The sequence below is a fragment of the Herpailurus yagouaroundi genome, unplaced genomic scaffold (genome assembly GCF_014898765.1).
Source record: "Herpailurus yagouaroundi ecotype Mexico unplaced genomic scaffold, PumYag 215, whole genome shotgun sequence".
Lineage (NCBI taxonomy): Eukaryota > Metazoa > Chordata > Mammalia > Carnivora > Felidae > Herpailurus > Herpailurus yagouaroundi.
The window spans coordinates 7,121,550-7,141,047 of NW_024412446.1; the positions used below are offsets into that span (position 1 = coordinate 7,121,550).

Sequence of the window (19,498 nt, forward strand, 5' to 3'; positions counted from 1 at the left end):
ACGAGGGGACTCTGGGCTTGGCTGCCCACCGACCCCCCCCCCCCCAAAGTGCACAGCGGGAGGGGGGCAGCCAGGAAGATTCCACGCCTTCGCAGCGCCTGCCTGGCACGGCGGGCGCCCCCAGCGCTGCTGGCCGCCTGGGGCGCAGCGTACCCACTGCCCCAGACTGACAATGGAGGCGCCAGGCAGCCCCCTCCCCGGCTGGGTCCCCGGCCCCCACCCCCACCGACGCTGCTCTCCACCTCGGGCCACAGTGAGGAGAACCCAGCGGCTGAGCGTGGCGGGGTGGCGGGAGCGCTGCTGGCAGGCGGACCGCGTGCTTGTGGTTTCTGGGAAACGCTGTAGAGATCTGCAGCATTTTTAAAATACTTGTGTTCCCACCCGCCACACACCCCCCTTCACCCCACTCCTCACCCACCCCTAGTCTGGGTGTTTGCGTATCTGGTATTTTCCAGAACCATTTCAATGTAAATAAGAAATGAGAAGGGAGCTGCGGACAGGGTGGCCAGGGGTACTGGGGGGGTGGGGGGGCACAGGGGCTCTGGCCAGGGCCAAAAGGGGCTGGTGCAGACCCCCTCAAGTCAAGGCCCGGGCCCCCCCCCCCCGGGCCCCCCCCCCCCCAGGGCTCCAAGCGGTGTCTGCGAAAACAACAGATGACCATGACATGTGCCCACACCCAGTTCAATGTGGCCTGGGCACTGTGCCCACCACCCACAGGCTGGGTGGCCAGGGCACTCTGGGGCTGCAGTCTGTCTAGCAGCTCACGGGGAAGAGGGCAGAACGTGCCTCTGAGGACAGAGAAGGGAGACCTAGCGGAATGGAAATGACCTAGCCACCACCCGGTGCTGCTGGTCCCATGCGCCCCACTAATCCAGGATAGGTAACCCCCCAAATGCTCCTAAAGACCTTTCACTCACAAGTTCACATGCCCTGGACACCTTCCCACTGGCTGCCTCATTATCAAAAGAACTCAGTCTGAGTTCTACTCTGAGGCCTCCAGCCAGAGCTCTCACATGGTGAGACTCCGATGTCAGAAGTACCTGAAGCTTTGGCACCAAATGAAATAAGACTTTTCTGTTTAAAACGAACCAGCAAAAAACAAAAACATCTCTGGGGATCATTTGGAGCAACATTAGGGAGAGAGCGTTCTAGAACACTGAGCCCAGGCAGCACCCAGCACCTCCACCACCAGAAGCCCCTGGGAAAGCCCATTGCTCAGAAGCTGGCCTGGCAGACCTGGAACAGCAGACTTTTCAGTCTCTCCTTGAAATCCTGCAATCCCCAGTCCTGCAGGTACCGCCCCCGCCCCCCACCCCCGCCCCCACCGCCACCACCCAACCAGGGTCCTGGAGACAAGGTTGGTGAGGGTCATATAGCTTTTGCCCAGGGGTCTAGGGCTTCCTGGCAAAGGGGCCCCTGCCCTTCTCCCAGATGTGGGCAACCCCGACCGGCCAGTCTCCTGCCAGGCCACCGATGTCCCATCTGCAGGCCTGAGCACCCAGCATCCCAGCGCTTCCTGCAGCTGGCTGTCTTTGAGGACAGGGCCACAGGGGCAGAGTCTGGACAAAAGCGTCATGAGTTCCCGTTGGAAAGAAAACCTTACCAGGAGCACAGATGGGAAAGCACTAGGATGGGTTAATTAAGGAAACTGCAAAATTACCTTCCCTGGATGGCTTTGGAGCTTGGGCAGAGGGAAAGGTACCAATCTTCCTAAGCGTTCACTATCTGCTGAAGTCCACAAATGTGGTTTACACAACTCTACATAAGCAGGTGGTTTACACAGACACGACAACCTTTTTAAGGAACCTCACAGCCCTACAGTCTTTGAGTACAAACCCCACCATCCAAAGCGAGAAGAAACTGCATCACAGATCTCCGGTAAATGCCTGAGAGCTACATAGAGCCCAGGGAGGTAGACCTGACTGGGAAGGGGTGGGCGCCTTCTTTTACATCCACACCTCTCCCCTCCCACCACATCTTCGAAGCTCAGGGAAGTAGTGCTTTCTGGGTAGGGGTCCCCTGCAGGCTAGCTCCTTGGTGGTGGGGGGAGGGGGGGCAACCACATTAGCCAGGGTTTAGCCAGCTGGGCTTTTCTGAGCTTAGCAGAAACATCCTACACTCCTGCTCCCTGCGATGGGCCCACAAGGATACAAACAGAAGGGGCTGGCTCTCCTCTCTCCCAGGCTCTCTTCCTTCTCAGTGGGCCCTTGACTTTCCCACTCAGATTCATGGAAGAGGAGAAAGGAATGTTGATCCAACTGGGGTTTTAAGATCCTCATTTGTACCGACACCAGACTCAGGGAACGCTTCGCCTTTAGACAACTTAAGAGTAACTGATCCCAAACCAGATGGCCCCAAACACTTTCCCTGAGAAGCCAAGGAAAGAACTTAGCATCTTCCTCCAAAGATGCATCCCACTCGACCCCTCTTCTCCTCCATCCCCCACACTGGTCGGTCACCAAGACTACACAGTCCCTCAGTTGCTCACGTCTGATCTCTCTCTCCATTGCCCCTGCTTCTCCCCAAGCGCAGGCCTCCATTCATTCTACTAAGATGACGATAGGGCCTTTGCTGTGTTCCCCATGGCTGCCCTTGCTACACCCAGAAGCATTCTTCATGAGCAGCCAGAGAGATTTTCTAAGATCTGTTCCTATCACTCCCTGAGTGGGCTGCTTCTTGTCCTCTGGTTGAAGTTCACATTCCTTAGGCTGGTTCACAAGGGCCTTCGTGACCTGTCCCCTGCTTGCCTCCTCTGCCACTTCTCTCAATACTCATTCCCCCATGCAATGTCCCCCCAGCCTTATTCCCCAAATGCGTCATTCTCTCTCCAGCCTCAAGGTCTTGGCACGTGTCTCTTACGGCCTTCCACTTCCACCTGCCTCTCCGGCATCCATCTCCCACCTGGATGTCAGCTTTCCCGGTGATCACTCCCAAGACTGTACTTAAAGTCCCTCTTCTGTGCAGGGCTCCCTAGGGCCCCGTACTGGCCCCTGTTGGGGAGCCTCTCAAATGGCATTGTCATCTGTTACTTGACCATCTCTCCCACCAGACTATGAGTTCCTTAGGGCTGGGACTATGTGGATCCCAGGATCTGGCCCACAGTTGGTGCTCAACAAATGTTTATTTAATAGATAGGTGAGTGGAAGAATGGAGGGCGGAAAAGAACTGCTCCTCCCAGGCCTGCTGGGTGATTTCCATCAGGCCCCATGTCTATCCCACTACAGTGGCTCACCCCTACTCCCAGTGGAACCTTGCTAGCAGCTACAGGGACACATGGAGGTGTGAGCCAAGCACTCCGGACACACATCATGTGAGAAGGAAGCCCGAGGGGCTCTCTCTCCCTGGGGCCTTCTGAACAGGCCACGGAGAGGAGCCATGAGGCCTGGTCTCCATCTGTGTAGCAGAAAGAGAACAGATGGCCGGCCAGCTCCCTCAGAGCTCCCTGGGGACAGGCGGTGTGGACACAGTTGATGGATGACCTGACGGGCAGGGTGGCCGCCAGGAGCTGTGTCCTCGTGGGGCCAGAGTTGTCAGGGTGCCCCGCCTGGGAGCCCAGAGGAAATGGGAAGACTCTTCTTGGCATGGAAGTGAGCTTAGAACTGCTGCCAAGGAAAGGAGCCGGAGCCGGAGCCGGAGTGGGAGTGGGAGGAAGACGAGGAGATGGAGGGTGATAACTGCAGCCACTACAGACCCACTCCAGGCCTGTCCCAGGAAGCCAGGATGCTGGGCTCACTCTGCTCCTCTCTGCTGGGGCAGGAGTCCCTGCCACCTGCCAGGCAGGGGAAGCTGGGGGCGGGGGAGCTTCCTCAGCTCTAGGCTTCTCGCTGTTCTCTCAGATGGCTCTTGGGAGACTCGTGAGGGTAGCATGCTCTGTGGAAGTCCTCTGGGCACTTCTGCCCTTGCCCACGGGGGCCAGAGCAAGCCAGGGTCTCGGGGATACCAGCTGTAGTGTGGAATGTACCAGGGTCTCCAAAGCTAAACCATCCACTTCCCCAGGAATGGGGGGAGCAGCAGCTAGCTGGGAAGGGAGAGTAGCCGAGAAATACGAGATGCCAAGAGGATCCCTAGGCTATAAAGAGAAGACTAAACAGCATCTGGGATGCCAGGCCCAGGGCCCCACAAAGGCCTGTGCTGTGGTTCAGCAGGGAGCTGGCAACAGTCCCCTAGGGGACTCATTCTTTAAGAAGAAAATTCCATCTGTTAAAAGCAATGTTAGCCTGGGAGAAAGTAGACAGGCATGGCAACATAGCATGGGCTTTGGTTCTAAGATAAAGACCACTCCCTCTACACTGTGGTTCCCTGAGCTCAGTCTAGTCTGGTGGCTAACACACAGTAGGTGCTCGCTGTGAGTTTGCGGAATAAATGAGGCCAGGTCCTTCCGCGGATCCCACAACAGCCTCCCTCCCATGCACTACCCCTTCCTGACTAGCAAAACTGCCTGACCTCCACCAGGCCCCGAGTAAAGGAAGGTCCGGAACCCAGTTCCAGGGCTTCCTGCCAGACTCTGACCCTGCAGCTCCCAGGCCCCCCAGGCCATCTGAGCATCCACTTCCCCTCCCTGAGAGAAAGCTAGGACCAGGACTCTGCCTGCTTCCTTAGCATTTCCTCCCACTTCCGACTTGGACACATCTGGTTGGTCACTTAGTGCTGAAAGAGGTCCCGGCCAGCCTGTGTACTGGTCAGGCTGCAGGCACCAGAGCTGGGCAGTCCGAAAACCTGACAGCTGGGAGGCAGGGATGGCCAGAGGCCAGCTTGTCCTCATGTGCTGTCTCTAAGTGGAACATTCCAAACTGATATGTAGCCACGCTATAGGTGGAGTCAAAAGACCCCCGGGCATAGAGATCGCTGTCCCCCTGGAGACCCGTTCATACATATAATCTAAATCTCTTCTACTCCTATGTCACCCCTTCCACTGCTGTTTTGAGCGGGGTCTCACGGATAGTCAGGTCAGACTATTTCTGTAGGCTTGACACCTGTTGCATCTCCAGGGTGTTTTCTTCTTCCAGGAGAGGTAGTAATGACTCTTGGAGCCCAGGTGATCTTTATAAATCAGGTCCAGTCACTCCCCCCAACCCCGCTTCAAACCCTACAATGGTCCCATTTCACTGGGATAAAATCTAAATTCCTATCATGACTTGCAAGGTCCTCCATGATCTGGCCCCTGCTTATCGTTGCAACATAACCTCCTGTTCAACTCACTCAAGGGCAAGAGGAGGTCTGAAATCATCTTACCCAAGAGCTAGCAAAACAGCTGCACATCCCAGAAGTTCCACGACAGCCCTGATTTGAAATAGTCCATCTTTTTCTTTCAAGTCTAGTATCTAAATAACACGGAAATCCTACATTTTACTCCAGATACCGGGCTGGACAAGTAGTCCGGACTGTCTCTCATCTGAAGTGGCACGTGTTACCCTCCACACCCCAATTTAGGGCTCAGGAAACATGGTGCCCAAACCCCGAACCCTCGCATCAAGAAGTTTGTATCACTGTGCACCAGCCCCTGCTAAGGTCGCTCCTCCCTGCGGGCCAGGTAAGTTGTCCCTCGGGCCAAGGAGTGGCGTGACTTCAACTCCCGAGTACCCCAGTCATCCGCCCAAGCACACTTCCAAATCCCTGCTCCCCCGCAGCTGCCCACGGGGACACTCACATCGGCTGGCTCCCTGCGGGGTCCCTCGCCACTCCGCAGCCAGCTCCGGCTCAGCTCACTGAGCTCCGGAATGGGTTGCACCTTGAGCCGCACACTGTCCCCGGACTGCCGGATCATCTCCACGATCTCGTCCCTGGACTTGCTCTCCACGTTGTGCCCATTAATCTCCACCAGACGATCACCCGGCACCAACCCCAGGGCCAGGTCCTTGGTGCCCGCGCCGGGCTCAGCAAAGTGAACCACCCTCCGGTAGACCTGGCCCTCGGGGCCCCGATCCAGCATGGTTGTGCGGCGCAGGGAGAAGCCGAAGTCTCCAGTGGGCCGTCGCTGCAGCTCCAGCTCCCGGAGGGGAGGCGGTGGCAGGTGCGCCACGGGGGGCAAGCGCAGGTCAGCCGGGAACCTTTTAGTCACCAGCTCAGGCACTCGGGACCGGGGCCCTGGCCGAGGGATGCCTGCGCCGGGATGCTGCACCAGCTGTCCCTCTAGAGTCCTCGCCTCCACCTGCGGGGATGGGGCCGCAGAGTGCTCGGAAGGGGTGGAGGTTTCTGAGGCACTCTCATCCCGACTCCGCTGGGAGAAGGAGAAGCGTTTGACAATCATCTGTGAGTTCTGCTTGGCCAGGGAGCCAAACTTGGCCGCCCGCTGCAGCACAGAGCCGCGGAAACTGCCTTCCTCACCCTTGAGGTCATCGCTGGAGCTGGCGGTGCTTAGGTGGCCCGAGTCCAGGATGACGCTGCCCCTGTTGCTGTCAGAGTCAATGTCGGTCAGGTGCAGGTCAGAGCCACTGGCCACCTTGATGGGGATGGGGTTGGAGATTTCCAGGCGGGTCTTGGACTCACGCTTGGAGGAACGGTTCAGATTGAAGAAGCCACGACGCAGGCTCATCTCCTCCAGGCTCCGCAGCTCTGCCGCCGACATCCGCTCCTTCTTCTCCTTCTTCTCCTTCTTCTCCTTCCGCCCGCCATCTTTGTCCTTGTCTTTCTTCATTAGGTTAAACATGGTGGGGTACAGCTTTTGGGGGTGACACCCCTGGGGGATTACGGGTGCTTAGCACAGGGCCCTGGTACCCCGCCTCGCTGCTGCAAACAGAAACAGAGAGAGAGAAAGAGGTTATTCGAGAGGAGCCTCTTCCTGTGTCTCCAGTGCAGACCAGACCAACTAATGAGCACAGCTCGTGGTCGCTGAGAGCTAGCTCCCTACGCGCCAGGTGCTCTGTTTTATACAATACCATCTCTGTTAAGCCAGTCGTCATAACACTGCTCCAGGAAGGTCTGTGATTACCCCCATTTCACAAATAAGGTACCTTGAGGTTCAGATAGGGTTGTAAAAGCCCAGACTCCAAAGTCTGTCATCGCCTTTAATCCCTGATAGGTGTGCACAGAGGTGGCGTCTGGGAGATGTGACCTCCTGGCAAGAGGGCGCCATCAAGCTAACCTGGTACCCGACTGAAGATTCAAACACAAAGGCCACCACCTCCCCAGAGCCAATAGCCCAGTAAAGCAACAGACATCACATGCTATTTGGCTCTTTCCTAAGCCTGTGATCCCCACGGAAGCAGCCTTAGCCACCGCCTGACAGAAGACCTCAAAGAACCCACCCCGATTTGATGGCTACCACTTGCCGGGCACTTTACACGCATTACCTCATTCGAACCTCACAGCATCCCTGCACGGGAGGGATCCTTATCTCTACTTTACAAATGAGAAAACAGGGCTCAGAAAATTAAGTATGTTGTTAGTTGTCACACAGCCAGGGAGTGGCAGTGGTGGGATCCCATGGCAAATATTGTTTTCTCTCTAGGTCCTCGGCGCCCAAAGTGAAGCAGGGAGGGTAGGGGAAGTTCCACACTGAGCCGAGGACAGACAGCTGAGAGGTGGGGGTGGGTCTGCTGGATAAACAGGATCCTGAAAAACTCATATCCTTTTCCCCAGACCAACAACTAAATATAGCCTGGGGAAGAAAGTCATGGCAGCCTGAGAGAGAATGCCAGCTCCAGGGCACCTGTGCCTACGATGCCAGCCTTCTGCCCCTATGCCCACCCGACTGGGGACAGGACTGAGCAAAACCTGGTGGGGGTGGAGTTGCAAGCCAGGGAACAAGTTCTAACCAGCAGCGAACAAGAAGGAGAAATAGGCCATACCGCCTAATTAGAAATTAAATGAAATTTTTTTCTCTCTCCGTGAAGGCCTCCCCCTCTGAGTTCTAGACACGGGACTGACAAGCTCACTCCTTCCAGCAAGGACCTTCTGCAAGACCTGGGGAGGCCTGTCCTGTCCGTGTACCCCACTGCCACAATCAAGTAAGGCCCTCCAGGCTCCTCCATCCCATGGATCCCTAGCCCAGGTACAATGCCAGGGATGACTTCAGGCCAGGAACTCCCAAGGGTCCTGGTGCACCGGCTAATTGCTTCCTCCAACGTCCAGCACCCTGATCCATAGGTTCCTGCGAGACCAGTGTATTCTTCCTAGAGCAGTACTCTTCACAGAAATATAATTCAAGTCATATGTATAATTTAAAATGGTCTTGGGTGCCTGGGTGGCTCAGTCGGTGAAGTGTCCGACACTTGGTTTCAGTTCAGATTATGATCTCATGGGCCCCTCATGGGGCTCTGCACTGACAGTGTGAGGCCTGCTTGGGATTCTCTCTCTCTCTCTCTCTCTCTCTCTCTCTCCCTCTCCCTCTCCCTCTCCCTCTCCCTCTCTCAAAATAAATAAATAAAATTGTCTAGCAGCCACATTAAAAAAGGTAAAAAGAAACAGGTGAAATTAACTTTAATGATATACTTTAATGTAGCTATATTCAAAACACTGTCGTCTCAACATGTGATCTTTCTGAAAAATATTGAGGGGCGCCTGGGTGGTTCAGTCAGTTAGGTGTCCAACTTCGGCTCAGGTCATGATTTCACGGTTCGTGAGTTTGTGCCCTACATCGGGCTCTGTGCTGACAGCTCAGATTCTGTGTCTGCTTCAGATTCTGTATCTCTCTCTCTCTGTCCCTCCCATGTTCATGCTCTGTCTCTCTCTGTCTCTCTAAAAAATAAACATTTTTTAAAAATTTAAAAAGAAAAATATTGAGATATTTTACATTCCTTTTTCCATATTAAGTCTTCAAAATCCAGTGCGAATGTCATACTTAGAGCACATCTCACTTCAGACTAACTACATTTCAAGTATTCAACAGCTAGTGGCTATTGAACTGGGCAGCACAATTCTACAGAAATCTTTAATTGTAGAGCATATCCAAAGAGATGGGGAATCTGGCCCAGTTACTAGCTCCCTGTGGATCTAACAGGCACCGTTTCCCCCTCTGACCTGTTTCTACCTAGTAAGACAAAGTTCCTTCTGAACCTTTTGGTTCGAAATGCTCCATGCACAGTACCTGGAAATAGGAAGACAGGAAATCTAGGGCCCAAGAAGTGCAAAGCCAGGGGCAAACTTGTCCTGCGGAGTCTGGACTGATCTGGGATGGGGGAGTACCTGACAGCAGGCATCCTCTCTTATGGGCTCTATTTTGACATGGGGAGTCTCTCTCTCTCTCTCCTCCTCAACACTGATGGAGTGTGGCACAGACATACCATATACCAAGACGTGGGATCTTCGGCTGGTCACTGCCCACCTTACCCTTCACCCATCACTTCCTGCACTGTCTTAAAAGGCTGATTATGGGGCGCCTGGGTGGCGCAGTCGGTTAAGCGTCTGACTTCAGCCAGGTCACGATCACGCGGTCCGTGAGTTCGAGCCCCGCGTCAGGCTCTGGGCTGATGGCTCAGAGCCTGGAGCCTGTTTCCGATTCTGTGTCTCCCTCTCTCTCTGCCCCTCCCCCGTTCATGCTCTGTCTCTCTCTGTCCCAAAAAAATAAACGTTGAAAAAAAAAATGAAAAAAAAAAGGCTGATTAAAAAAAATTGGGGGGGTGGGTGGGGGCGCCTGCGTGGCTCAGTCGGTTAAGCATCCGACTTCGGCTCAGGTCATGGTCTCACGGTTCGTGAGTTCGAGCCCTGCATCGGGCTCTGTGCTGACAGCTCAGAGCCTGGGGCCTGCTTCAAATTCTGTGTCTCCCTCTCTCTCTGCTCCTCCCCTGCTCATGCGCTGTCTCTCACTCCTTCAAAAATAAATAAAAACATTAAAAAAATTTTTTTTTAATAAAAAAAAATTTTTTTTAATTCTTAATGTTTATTTATTTTTGAGAAGGAGAGAGGCAGAGTGTGAGCAGGGGAGGAACAGAGAGAGAGGGAGACATAGAATCCGAAGCAGGCTCCAGGCTCTGAGCTGTCAGCACAGAGCCCGATGCGGGGCTCGAACTCACAAACCGTGAGATCATGACCTGAGCCTTAGATCATGACCTAAGTTGGATGCTTAACTGACTGAACCACCCAGGTGCCCTTTAAAAGGATGATTTAGAAAATGGCTCCAGGAGCCCCTGGGTGGCTCAGTCGGTTGAGCGTCTGACTTCAGCTCAGGTTATGATCTCACAGTTTGTGAGTTTGAGCCCCACGTCTGGCTCTGTGCTGACAGCTTGGAGCCTGGAGCCTGCTTCAGATTCTGTGTGCGTCTCTCTCTCTCTGCCCCTCCCCTGCTCACACTCTGTCTCTGTCTCTCTCAAAAATAAACCTTAAAAAAAAAAAAAAAAAGAAGATGGCTCCAGGGGTACCTGTGTGGGAAATGAAGAAAGAAACCCACCCTGGGGACTGGAAGGACACAAATGAGTATCTTGGCCTCAGCCTCAGCCCAACCACGCAGAACCCAATGCCTACAATGCTCTCCCCCCAAGACACTTCTTTTGGTCTTCAGTTCTTACTCTGCTATCCTTCCCCAACCCTGGCTCTTTGCTGGGAGCTAGACACCTGTGTAGCACCAACAGAAAACAGGTCCCAGAATTCTAGAACCTTCAGGCTGGAAAGGTCCCTGAGAAGTAATTTAATGTAAATCCGTGTCTTGGCAAAAGCTTGCTCCTCGCTGCGATTGTGACAGGCAGGAACCACACACCGTCACAGCAGTAGCACAGGAGACAGCGCTGGCCAGGAACGTTAGCAGACCTGGTATCTAGGCCTGGATCTGCCAACAAATCGCTAGGGGACCTTGAGCCTGTCACTTTGCTCAAGGCTGGGCTGGATGATTTGGTCTCTTGTTGCTCAAAAATTCCAAACATCTAAGTCTCTTGTGGACACAGGTTGTTCATTAACCTTCTGCCAAAGGTACTCCTCTCATCCCAACCCTGGAGCCTTTGGAGACTGAGCCCATTTCAGCCCTTCCTTATCATCCCTGTCCTGCCACTGTTAGGCACACAGCTCACAAGGTACCCCTTCCCCACCGTCATCCCTCCAAGCCTGTCTGGGGCTACCTGCAACCTCCCTGTCCGGGTCAAACCTACAGTGCAGCCGCTCCTATGCTCCTCAGAGCTCACGTCTCCAGAGACCTGGGCTCTGTCACCTTCCTGTGGACCTTGCACTTTTCACCATCTCCCACCCTCAGGTTCAAAGTCTCCAGCAGCAATGACATCAGGATCTTCCCACTCTTCACTCTGGGCTGCAGTTTCTACCCGCCTCCCCTTGGTCTCTTACCCTCTCCAGTGAAGGTAACCTTAGAGTTTTCTGACCTCCTTCTCTGTCTTTCTCCCCTCATCCTACTCCAGGAGGCCTTTCCTAATTTTAAGTGGAGGAAAGGTATATATAAAAATTAGGGTATGTGCCCATATCATCTTGACCCTACTACTAACCCGATCAAAGCAAAGTACAATCGACTGACTCAACTCGGCTGCCTTATCACTTTAAGACAGAAAGCATTTTAAGGGCAAGGACCCTTCAACTCAAATATGCATCTTGCAGTTCATCAACAGGGGAAACAGTTTCCATATTCACACAATGGAATACTACTCAGCAATAAAAAGAGAAAGCAACTACTGATACAACAGGGATGAATCCCAAAAATACTATGTCAAGCGACAGTAAAAGAAGGCTTTGACATAAGAGTACATACTGGTGAGACTCATACAGTACATAGAGATGGTCCCTGACTCACAATGGTTCGATTTACAATTTTTCAACTTTACAATATGCACACATGAAAGTGATAGGCATTCAGTAAAAATTATACTTCGAATTTTGAATTTGGGTCTTCTCCTGACCTAGCAATATGCAGTAGGAGGCTCTCTTGTGATGCCAGGCAGTGGTCCTGGTCGGCCACACAATCACAAGGGTAAACAGCCGATGTGCTTATAGCCATTCTGTACCCACGCAATCATTGTGGGTTGCTTTTTTTTTTTTTTTAAGTTTATTTATTTTGAGAGAGAAATCGTGAGCGTGCAAGCGGGGGAGGGACAGAGACAGCGGGAGAATCCCCAGCAGGCTCTGCACTGTCAGCACAGAGCCGGATATGGGGCTCGAACCCACAAACCGTGAGATCATGACCTGAGCCAAAATCAGGAGTTGGACACTTAACTGAGCCACCCAGGCGCCCCAACCATCCTGTTTTTCACTTTCAGTACAGTGTGCAATCATTTACATGAAATATTCAATACTTTATTATAAAATAGGCTTTGTGCTAGATGATTTTGCCCCACTGTAGGCTAATATTAATGTTCTGAGCACAATTAAGGTAGGCTAGGCTAACCTATGACGTTTGGCAAGTTAGGTGTATTAAATGCGTTTTTGAGTTATGATATTTTCAATTTACAATGGGTTTATCAGGAGGTAAACCCACTGTCAGCCAAGGAAGATGTGTATAGACAGAACTAACCTGTGGTGAAAAAAATCAGAACCGTGATTACCTCTGGAAGGTGGGGAGGCGGGTAGGGGTGGCCATTGCCTGAGAAAGGGCATGAGGGAACTTTCTGGAGTGATGTTCATGTTACATTACCTTGATAGGGATTTGGGCTGACGGATGTATACATGTGTCAGCAGTTATCAAATAGTGCGCATGAGGTTTGTACATTTCATTATGTGAAGCAGGCACTCAAAAGAAAAAAACTGGAAACATATACTGCAGTCTAGTCAATGATACATACACTAAAGTATTGGGGGCAAGGTATACTGATGTCTGGAATTTTCTTTGAGATGTATCAAACATGTAAGACGGTTTGATGGATGGATCAAGGGAGAAATATGTGGTAAAGTGAGGACAGTAAAGTGTAAATTGTAGAATCTAGGAAGTGGGAGGGGTATTCACAGTAAAAGTCTTTAACTTTTCTAAATTGTGATAAAGTGTTGGGGAAAATACATATCTATCAAGTACCTACTAAATGCAAGAGAAATGAAACTAATGAAAGAGCTTAGGCTTCAGATGTCAGGTAGCAAACGTGGGACCAATTCTGAGGTAATAGCTATGCAATCCTGGGAAAGTCACTTAATGCCTCTGTGCCTCTGTTTTCCCATTTGTAAATGGAGATAATAAGAGTACAATAACAGGGGCGCCTGGGTGGCTCCAGTTGGTTGAGCATCCAACTTCGGCTCAGGTCATGATCTCACGGTTGGTGGGCTCGAGCCCCGTGTTGGGCTCTGTGCTGACAGCTCAGAGCCTGGAGCCTGTTTTGGATTCTGTGTTTCCCTCTCTCTCTACCCCTCCCCTGCTTGTGCTCACACGCTCTCTCTCTCAAAAATAAATAAACATTAAAAAAATTGTTAAATAATAGTACCTACCACATAAGGCCTGGGGACTAAATGAAATTGGTATATAAGCCCTCCAATAACACCTAGCCCAGGGTAAGCCCTCAAGAATGGTACCTAAGCATAGCAAGGTACATTCTTATCATCTAAATGGAACAGTAGACAGAATAATAAAGTACAGAAATGACTATCAGCCCAAGTGTGACTAAAATAAGTCTAAACATAAAATCTTAGTGCCAGACAGAACCTTTTTTTTTTTTTTTTTAAGTTTTTAAAGTTTATTTATTTATTTTGAAAGAGAAAGCATGCACGCATGAGCAGGGTAAGGGCAGGGAGGGAGGGAGGGAGAGAGGGAGAGAGAGAATCCCAATCAGGCTCCGTGCTATCAGTGCAGAGGCCAATGTAGGACTTGACCTTACAAACCAGGAGATTATGACCTAAGCCAAAGTCCGACGCTTAACCAACCAAAGCCACTCACGCGCCCCTGGACAGAATCTTTGTATGTGGAAAGTAAAGCCCAAAGAAGTGAAGGCAATCCAATGAGCACATGGCCAGGCTGGATCACACTGGCTCGAGTCCAGAGGCCCCATGTAGCTACTGCCGAGACGAAGCACAAGCAATTCATAGATGCAGAAATATGAAAGGCCAACAAACACAAACAGGTATTCAGCCTCAGTCATATCACAGACACATGAAATGAAACAGACATGCTATTGTTCACTTATCAGGTTAGTAAAAACTACCATCATTAATAACGTCAATCAAATAGAAGATAGGAAGCAGGGTATCTGCTATTTGTTGGGAGTATAAATTGGTATAAGGGCAAGTTGGTGGTATCTATGAAAATATTTAAATGTACATATTCTTAGACTGGGCAATTCTACACATAGGACATCTACAGATATGTCCACACAATAAACATGGCTGATCTTTGCATCATTGTTTGTAACTCAAAATTCTGTCAATACAAAGATCATATCACTAGGGAAATAGCAAGATTATAGAACTGGACAGTTAAAAAGAATGAAGGGGCGCCTACGTAATTCAGTCGGTTAAACATCCGACTTCAGCTCAAGTCATGATCTCATGGTTCATGGGTTCGAGCCTCGCATAGGGATCTGTGCTGACAGCCTGGAGCCTGCTTCAGATTCTGTCTCCCTTTCTCTCTCGGCCTCTCCCCTACTTGGGCTCTCTCTCTCTCAAAAATAAAAAATAAACATTAAAAAAAATTTTTTTTTAAAGAATGAAGATTTGTATATACTAACCTAGAAAGATTCTATTCTATATTAAGTGAAAAACTCAAGTTGCCATATAATTTTTACTAAAATTTTTAAAACTATGTATATGTGTGCATATATATACATGGAGATTATGTATGTGCAATATTTGCAAACGCATAGAAAAATGTATGCTCTGGGAAAGAGAAAGATTTTAGAAGAGTCAATGGCTTTGTGTTTCATCTATATTGTTTTAATTTTTTACAATGAGAATATTTAGCTGGTATGGGTGTATGTGTGTGTGTATCTAGGCCTAGGGGCTTTATTTCATTATTTTTTTTTCAATGTTTCTTTTTTGAGAGAGAGAGACAGAGGCAGAGAGAGAGGGAGACACAGAGTCCAAAGCAGGCTCCAGGCTCTGAGCTGTCAGCACAGAGCCTGACGGGGGGCTTGAACTCATGAACCATGAAAGTATGACCTGAGCCGAAGGCGGTCGCTTAACCAACTGAGCCACTCAGGTGCCCCTAGGCCTAGGGGATTTGGATAGTGGGATTATGCATAATATTTCTTCTACTTTTCTATATGCTCTTTATTTCCTACAGAAATTTTTTTTAATATTTATGTAAAATTATATTTATGAAACATGATATTGCATGTAAATATAAATAAATAATATATGCATATGTGATAAATATGTTATATATAAGATATATATAACAAGCTTTAAAAAAAATGCCTGAAAAGATCCATTACAAGATTTTGTCTGTGGTTTTCTCCATGCAGTACAGGCAAATCAGGGTAGTAACACTTTAGCTTTTTAGCTAATAGCCTTTCCCAGCATATGTTACTTTTGTGATTTTAAAAGATTAGAAAGAAAAAAAAAAAAAGGAAGGTTTGACAATCCACTTAGCATTTAGGCTGTAAACCAAGTTTGCAACTGTTAAGTTCAAGGCTTGCCATCTCATGCCTTAGGAAAGTTTCAGTGACTTGGGGGACTTGGTTAAAATAGATCTCACTAGTGTCTTGTGGCTTTAAGTGGGGACATATTTAAATGGGTCACCCTGCAGCTGGCAAAATAGAAGCCCCAGGAAATGGAAACTATAACGTTAGAATCCCAAGACAAGGCGCCCAGACTTGGCTGCTGTGGGTGGACACTTAAAAGGGTCAGTCCTCCCCACCCCACTCCCAGACCACACTCATAAATAAATACAAAGGAAATACTTTCCCAAGAGAGCCGGCCTCTCTCCCTTGGCCTCTGACCTCCCTAAGCGGCCGTTTCCTACAGCCCAGAGGCCTTTCTCGGCGCCAGTCCATACCAAGGTTTGCAAAAGCGACCAGGCAGGACTCGAACAGAAGCACCTGGCCGTCCCGTCCCGGCCGGGGCCCCGGCCTAGCGGCGCAGAGGGACGCCTGTCGCCTTCGCCGCCACCGCCACTGCCCGAGCCTCTCTCCCAGCCGGTCCTGCTTAGAGCTCCGCAGCGCCCCGTGACTCAAGACCAGGTCACACGGAGCTTATCTAGCTCCAGGTGTGCTCGCTCCGACTGCACGCTTCTCACATGACATCAGCCGGCCGGCCGGCCCAACCGCCCGCCGGCTCCGGCTCCCTTGGAACCCGCGGCGCTCAGCACTTCCAGGCAGCCGGCCGGTGCAGCCGCAGCCCCGCGGCGCCTCCCGCCGAGATACCGTCTCCCCTGGAACGCAGCGATCCCGCAGGCCCCGGCAGGAACGACGCGGGAGACGTGCCAGGAGCGCGGCCAGGTCCCCAGCTGCTCTTCCAGGTGCACCTCCTCAGCCCCAGGAGGGGTTTGCCGCAGTCCGCTGGGCGCTAGACTCCGCTAACCACCCCTACACGCCCCCTTTCTGTGTGACCTTCAGCAAGTCCCGTCCCTCTCTAGGCCTCAGCTATTTCAACTATAAAGCCTCCATGGGCCTGAGAGTTCAGACTTGGCCAGGAGCCCTTACCTTTGCCGGGAGAGGTATTCTGCTCAACTACAAATTGCAGGTTCTAAATCCTGCTCTGCCTCTGAACTGCTGTGTGACCTTGAGCCCATCATCCAACATCTCTGAATATCAGAGGATAATAAAAATAATCCCCTGTAAGCGATGGTGAAGTACCTGGCAGAGAGAAAGGGCCAAGGGCCTTGTAAAACCCTCAGCCCTCAGTTTAAACTGCTGCCTGACTATAGGCTCTTTGAAACGTCAAGGGAATATGGATAATTGACAAGCCGCACCACTCCCACCTCAAGGACAGTGAGGTGGGGAGAGGAGTGGAGGCTTTCCAGTTCTGCTCCCCACCCCTCCCAATCCGGCTCCCAACAACACTCTCTAATTCAGGCTACCTCAGAAAATGCTGAGGGGGGGGAGGGGGTGGGGATGGGGTGCAGTGAGCAGATCTTAAAGCACCCAGGGGCCTGACCCAAAGTAGAACTTCAAGCCCCCAGCCCGAGTCCTGGGGGAACCTGTTAATCATAGCACAGGGTGGGCTGGGCCCTCCCATACCCTTGAAACTTTAAACTACACCAGGTCAGAGCCCCTCCCCTTTACCCACCACACCCGGGAGAGGCCTGGGACAAGGCCTGGGGCCCAGAGCCACCAACAGGACCCGGCTCACATGGATGATCTAGTTCCCGTCTGTGGCGTCCACTTCAGGTGAGGGGGGTCTGGCTGGGGACAGACGTCTGGTTTAGAAGGAGCAAAAGCAGCCGTGCTGCTCTGGAGACCTGTGACACACCAAGTCCGGATCAGGGCTTCCTGAGTTCCAGCAACTAACTCCCTGCTCCACCCGAGTAGGGTGGATTCTCCCTGTCACACTAGCCCCAGTGCTGCCCCACCCAGTCCAGCTTCAGGTACCTGCCTCTGGGGGACCCCGCACATTTCAGGCCCGATTTCTGAAGACACACGCACCCTTTAATGAGCAGCCTCAAGCTAGGCCGGTGAGGGGGGCTCCAGGCAACAGGCTGGCTACCCAGACTCCCAGGGAATGAGGTGGAGGCACCAGGCAGGAGGCAGGAGGGGCACAATCCACGTGAGGGCTTCTGAGGAGAGCCAGGGGCACCGGAGGAAGCCCTTAGGCACACACCCTGGCACCTGAGCCAGGCCCGCAGAGGGTAAACAAACTAGATACTCAGAGCTGCCAGGCACCAGGTCAAGTGTTCAAAGTTCAAAGCTTCCAAAGGAAGTGACCACCAGCACTCATTCTATCCCTCCCACATTCCCCCTTCCACCCCCACCTGTGATCCTTCTCATTTCCCTAACCCTCCAACACAATAGCTTCCCCCATGGTCTTCCTGGAATATGAGGCCCCAACTCCAATGTCCCCAACCCCAAAGGAACAAGCACACCTCCACCCGAGGCTATCTATAATTAGTCATGTCCAGCAACCAGGAGGATGTTTCCTGGAAAGCCCTCATCACAAAAGGACAGAGGGGAAGCTGAGGAGGTGGCAGGCCATTGACAAAGAGCCAGTGAGGTCTGTCAGGAAGCCAGAGACCTCAGGAGAGCAACTTTCAATATCCCCAAATAGAAAGTAGCCTCTGAACCAAAAGGGTGGGGAAAGTTAGACAAGGCCTGGCCCATTGCCATGCCAACAGGAAACCGACCTGCCCAAGAAAGGGCTCCAGAACTGGTAAGAACGTGGAAAGGTGATCTTGCTCTTAACTGGTTGACCTTCCCTCCCTTCCAGCATGGACCCAATGCATACACACTTCGGGCAGTTCACTCTCCTTATGGGGAATTACAAGGCCTCCTCAGCAACAGACATGCCAGGTACTCCAAAAGACAAATGAGCCCACACAAACCAGCCTGAATCATTGGCCAGGTGAAGGGGGAGAGGGAACCCAATTCCATAATTTTGGGAGTCCGTCAGAGGGCAGGAAGGCTCCAGGCAGGAGAGCTCCTCCCAAGAAGCATTGTCCCCAACCTCTGCACAAACACAAACCAAGAGGACACTGCCAAATACATGCCCGGTTGGCCAAGTGAGTAGGCAAAAGCAGTACCCTTAAAAAATACACCGTCTGCCTCCCCCCCACCCCCCCCCCCCATTCATTCTGGCTGGCAGCCTTTCCAACTAATCAGCAGGACACATGTGCCTTGCAACAGGGTGACATCCCCATCCCCCCTCTCTGCCCCCAACAAAGCCCCAATGTGTGCTATGTCCCTGCAGGCCTTATCTCAGCCAGGAACATGACCCACTCCTCACCATGCTTGGTACCAAGCTGCACCCCCACCCCCCACCACCCCCACCACAGGGGTGTGGAGCAGCTAACCTTACCACCTCGCCTCCCCATTGGCGAGACAACTGGCATGACAGGTTAGCAGGGCGGGGCGTCAGGGCAGTCTCTCCCAGAGGCCTGGGGCAGGCTGTCCGACCTTCCCACACACACCCCACCCCTTTGCAGGGAAAGGTGAGGTGAGCAGCCAGTCACAGGGGACAGGCAGCACTCCCTAATCTCCAAAGCCTACCATTCACTCACCCCCGTCTTCTGTCCCAAGGGGAGGGGGCCTGGGGAAGCGGGGTCTCCATTGTTTTGCCAGCTGTCTAGCAGCTGCTCCTTTGAGAGGAGCCCGCTGTCGGCCTGGCAGTGAAAGGGTGAAGGCCGCTGGGAGGGATAAAGGGTTCGGTGGAGGTGCTCGCCTTCCCCGCTGCCTTCCTCGGAGCCTCGCTCGGTCGGTCGGTCGGTCGGCCTGGGGGGGAGGGGGGGCCTGGGCCTGGCCCCGAGAAGCCCCCTATCCCGGAGGCTGCAGCCTCCACCCCGCAGCCCGGGGCCACCTGGGCTCCCCTCAGCCCTCAATCCCCCTAAACCGAGGGCCACCCTGCCCTGCCTCCGCGCGCTCCCGAGCTGGCACAAGGGGCCGGAGCTCCCCTCCCCGCCCCTCCTTGTCGGCCCCCATTCCCGGGCGCCCAGCTCCGCGGCGCGGCCGGGGACCGGAGCCGGGAGTCCGGGCCGCCGCTTCCAGCGGACAGTGGGGGAGGAGGAGCCGGCGGGCCCCGCCGCCCGCCCGCCCGCCTTCCCGGCCCGAGCCCGCCCCGCCGCCCC

The 19,498-nt window shown here is 52.5% G+C and overlaps 1 protein-coding gene and 1 long non-coding RNA gene across 16 annotated transcripts in view; one reads left to right on the forward strand and one right to left on the reverse strand.

Annotated features, from left to right (window-relative positions):
* Positions 1-19,075, reverse strand: part of MYO18A (myosin XVIIIA) — a 106,483-nt gene extending 87,408 nt beyond the window's left edge. For 6 of the 14 annotated variants that reach the window (XM_040455393.1, XM_040455392.1, XM_040455391.1 and 3 more), the window contains exons 1-2: positions 17,074-17,182; positions 5,648-6,726 (exon numbers count right to left, since the gene is read on the reverse strand). In XM_040455393.1, the coding sequence (XP_040311327.1) occupies positions 5,648-6,646 (999 nt within the window). In that variant the 5' untranslated portion in view covers positions 6,647-6,726; positions 17,074-17,182. Of the gene's footprint in view, positions 1-5,647; positions 6,727-17,073; positions 17,183-18,934 lie in introns of those variants that run through there. The other 8 variants (XM_040455402.1, XM_040455400.1, XM_040455401.1 and 5 more) reach the window with 3 other exon arrangements.
* LOC121017240 (uncharacterized) overlaps positions 18,680-19,498 on the forward strand; it is a 4,302-nt gene continuing 3,483 nt past the window's right edge. Inside the window, exon 1 of one of the 2 annotated variants that reach the window (XR_005784684.1) lies at positions 18,680-18,870. This is a non-coding gene — a long non-coding RNA (uncharacterized LOC121017240). The remainder of the gene's footprint in view (positions 18,871-19,498) is intronic. The other variant, XR_005784683.1, reaches the window with a different exon arrangement.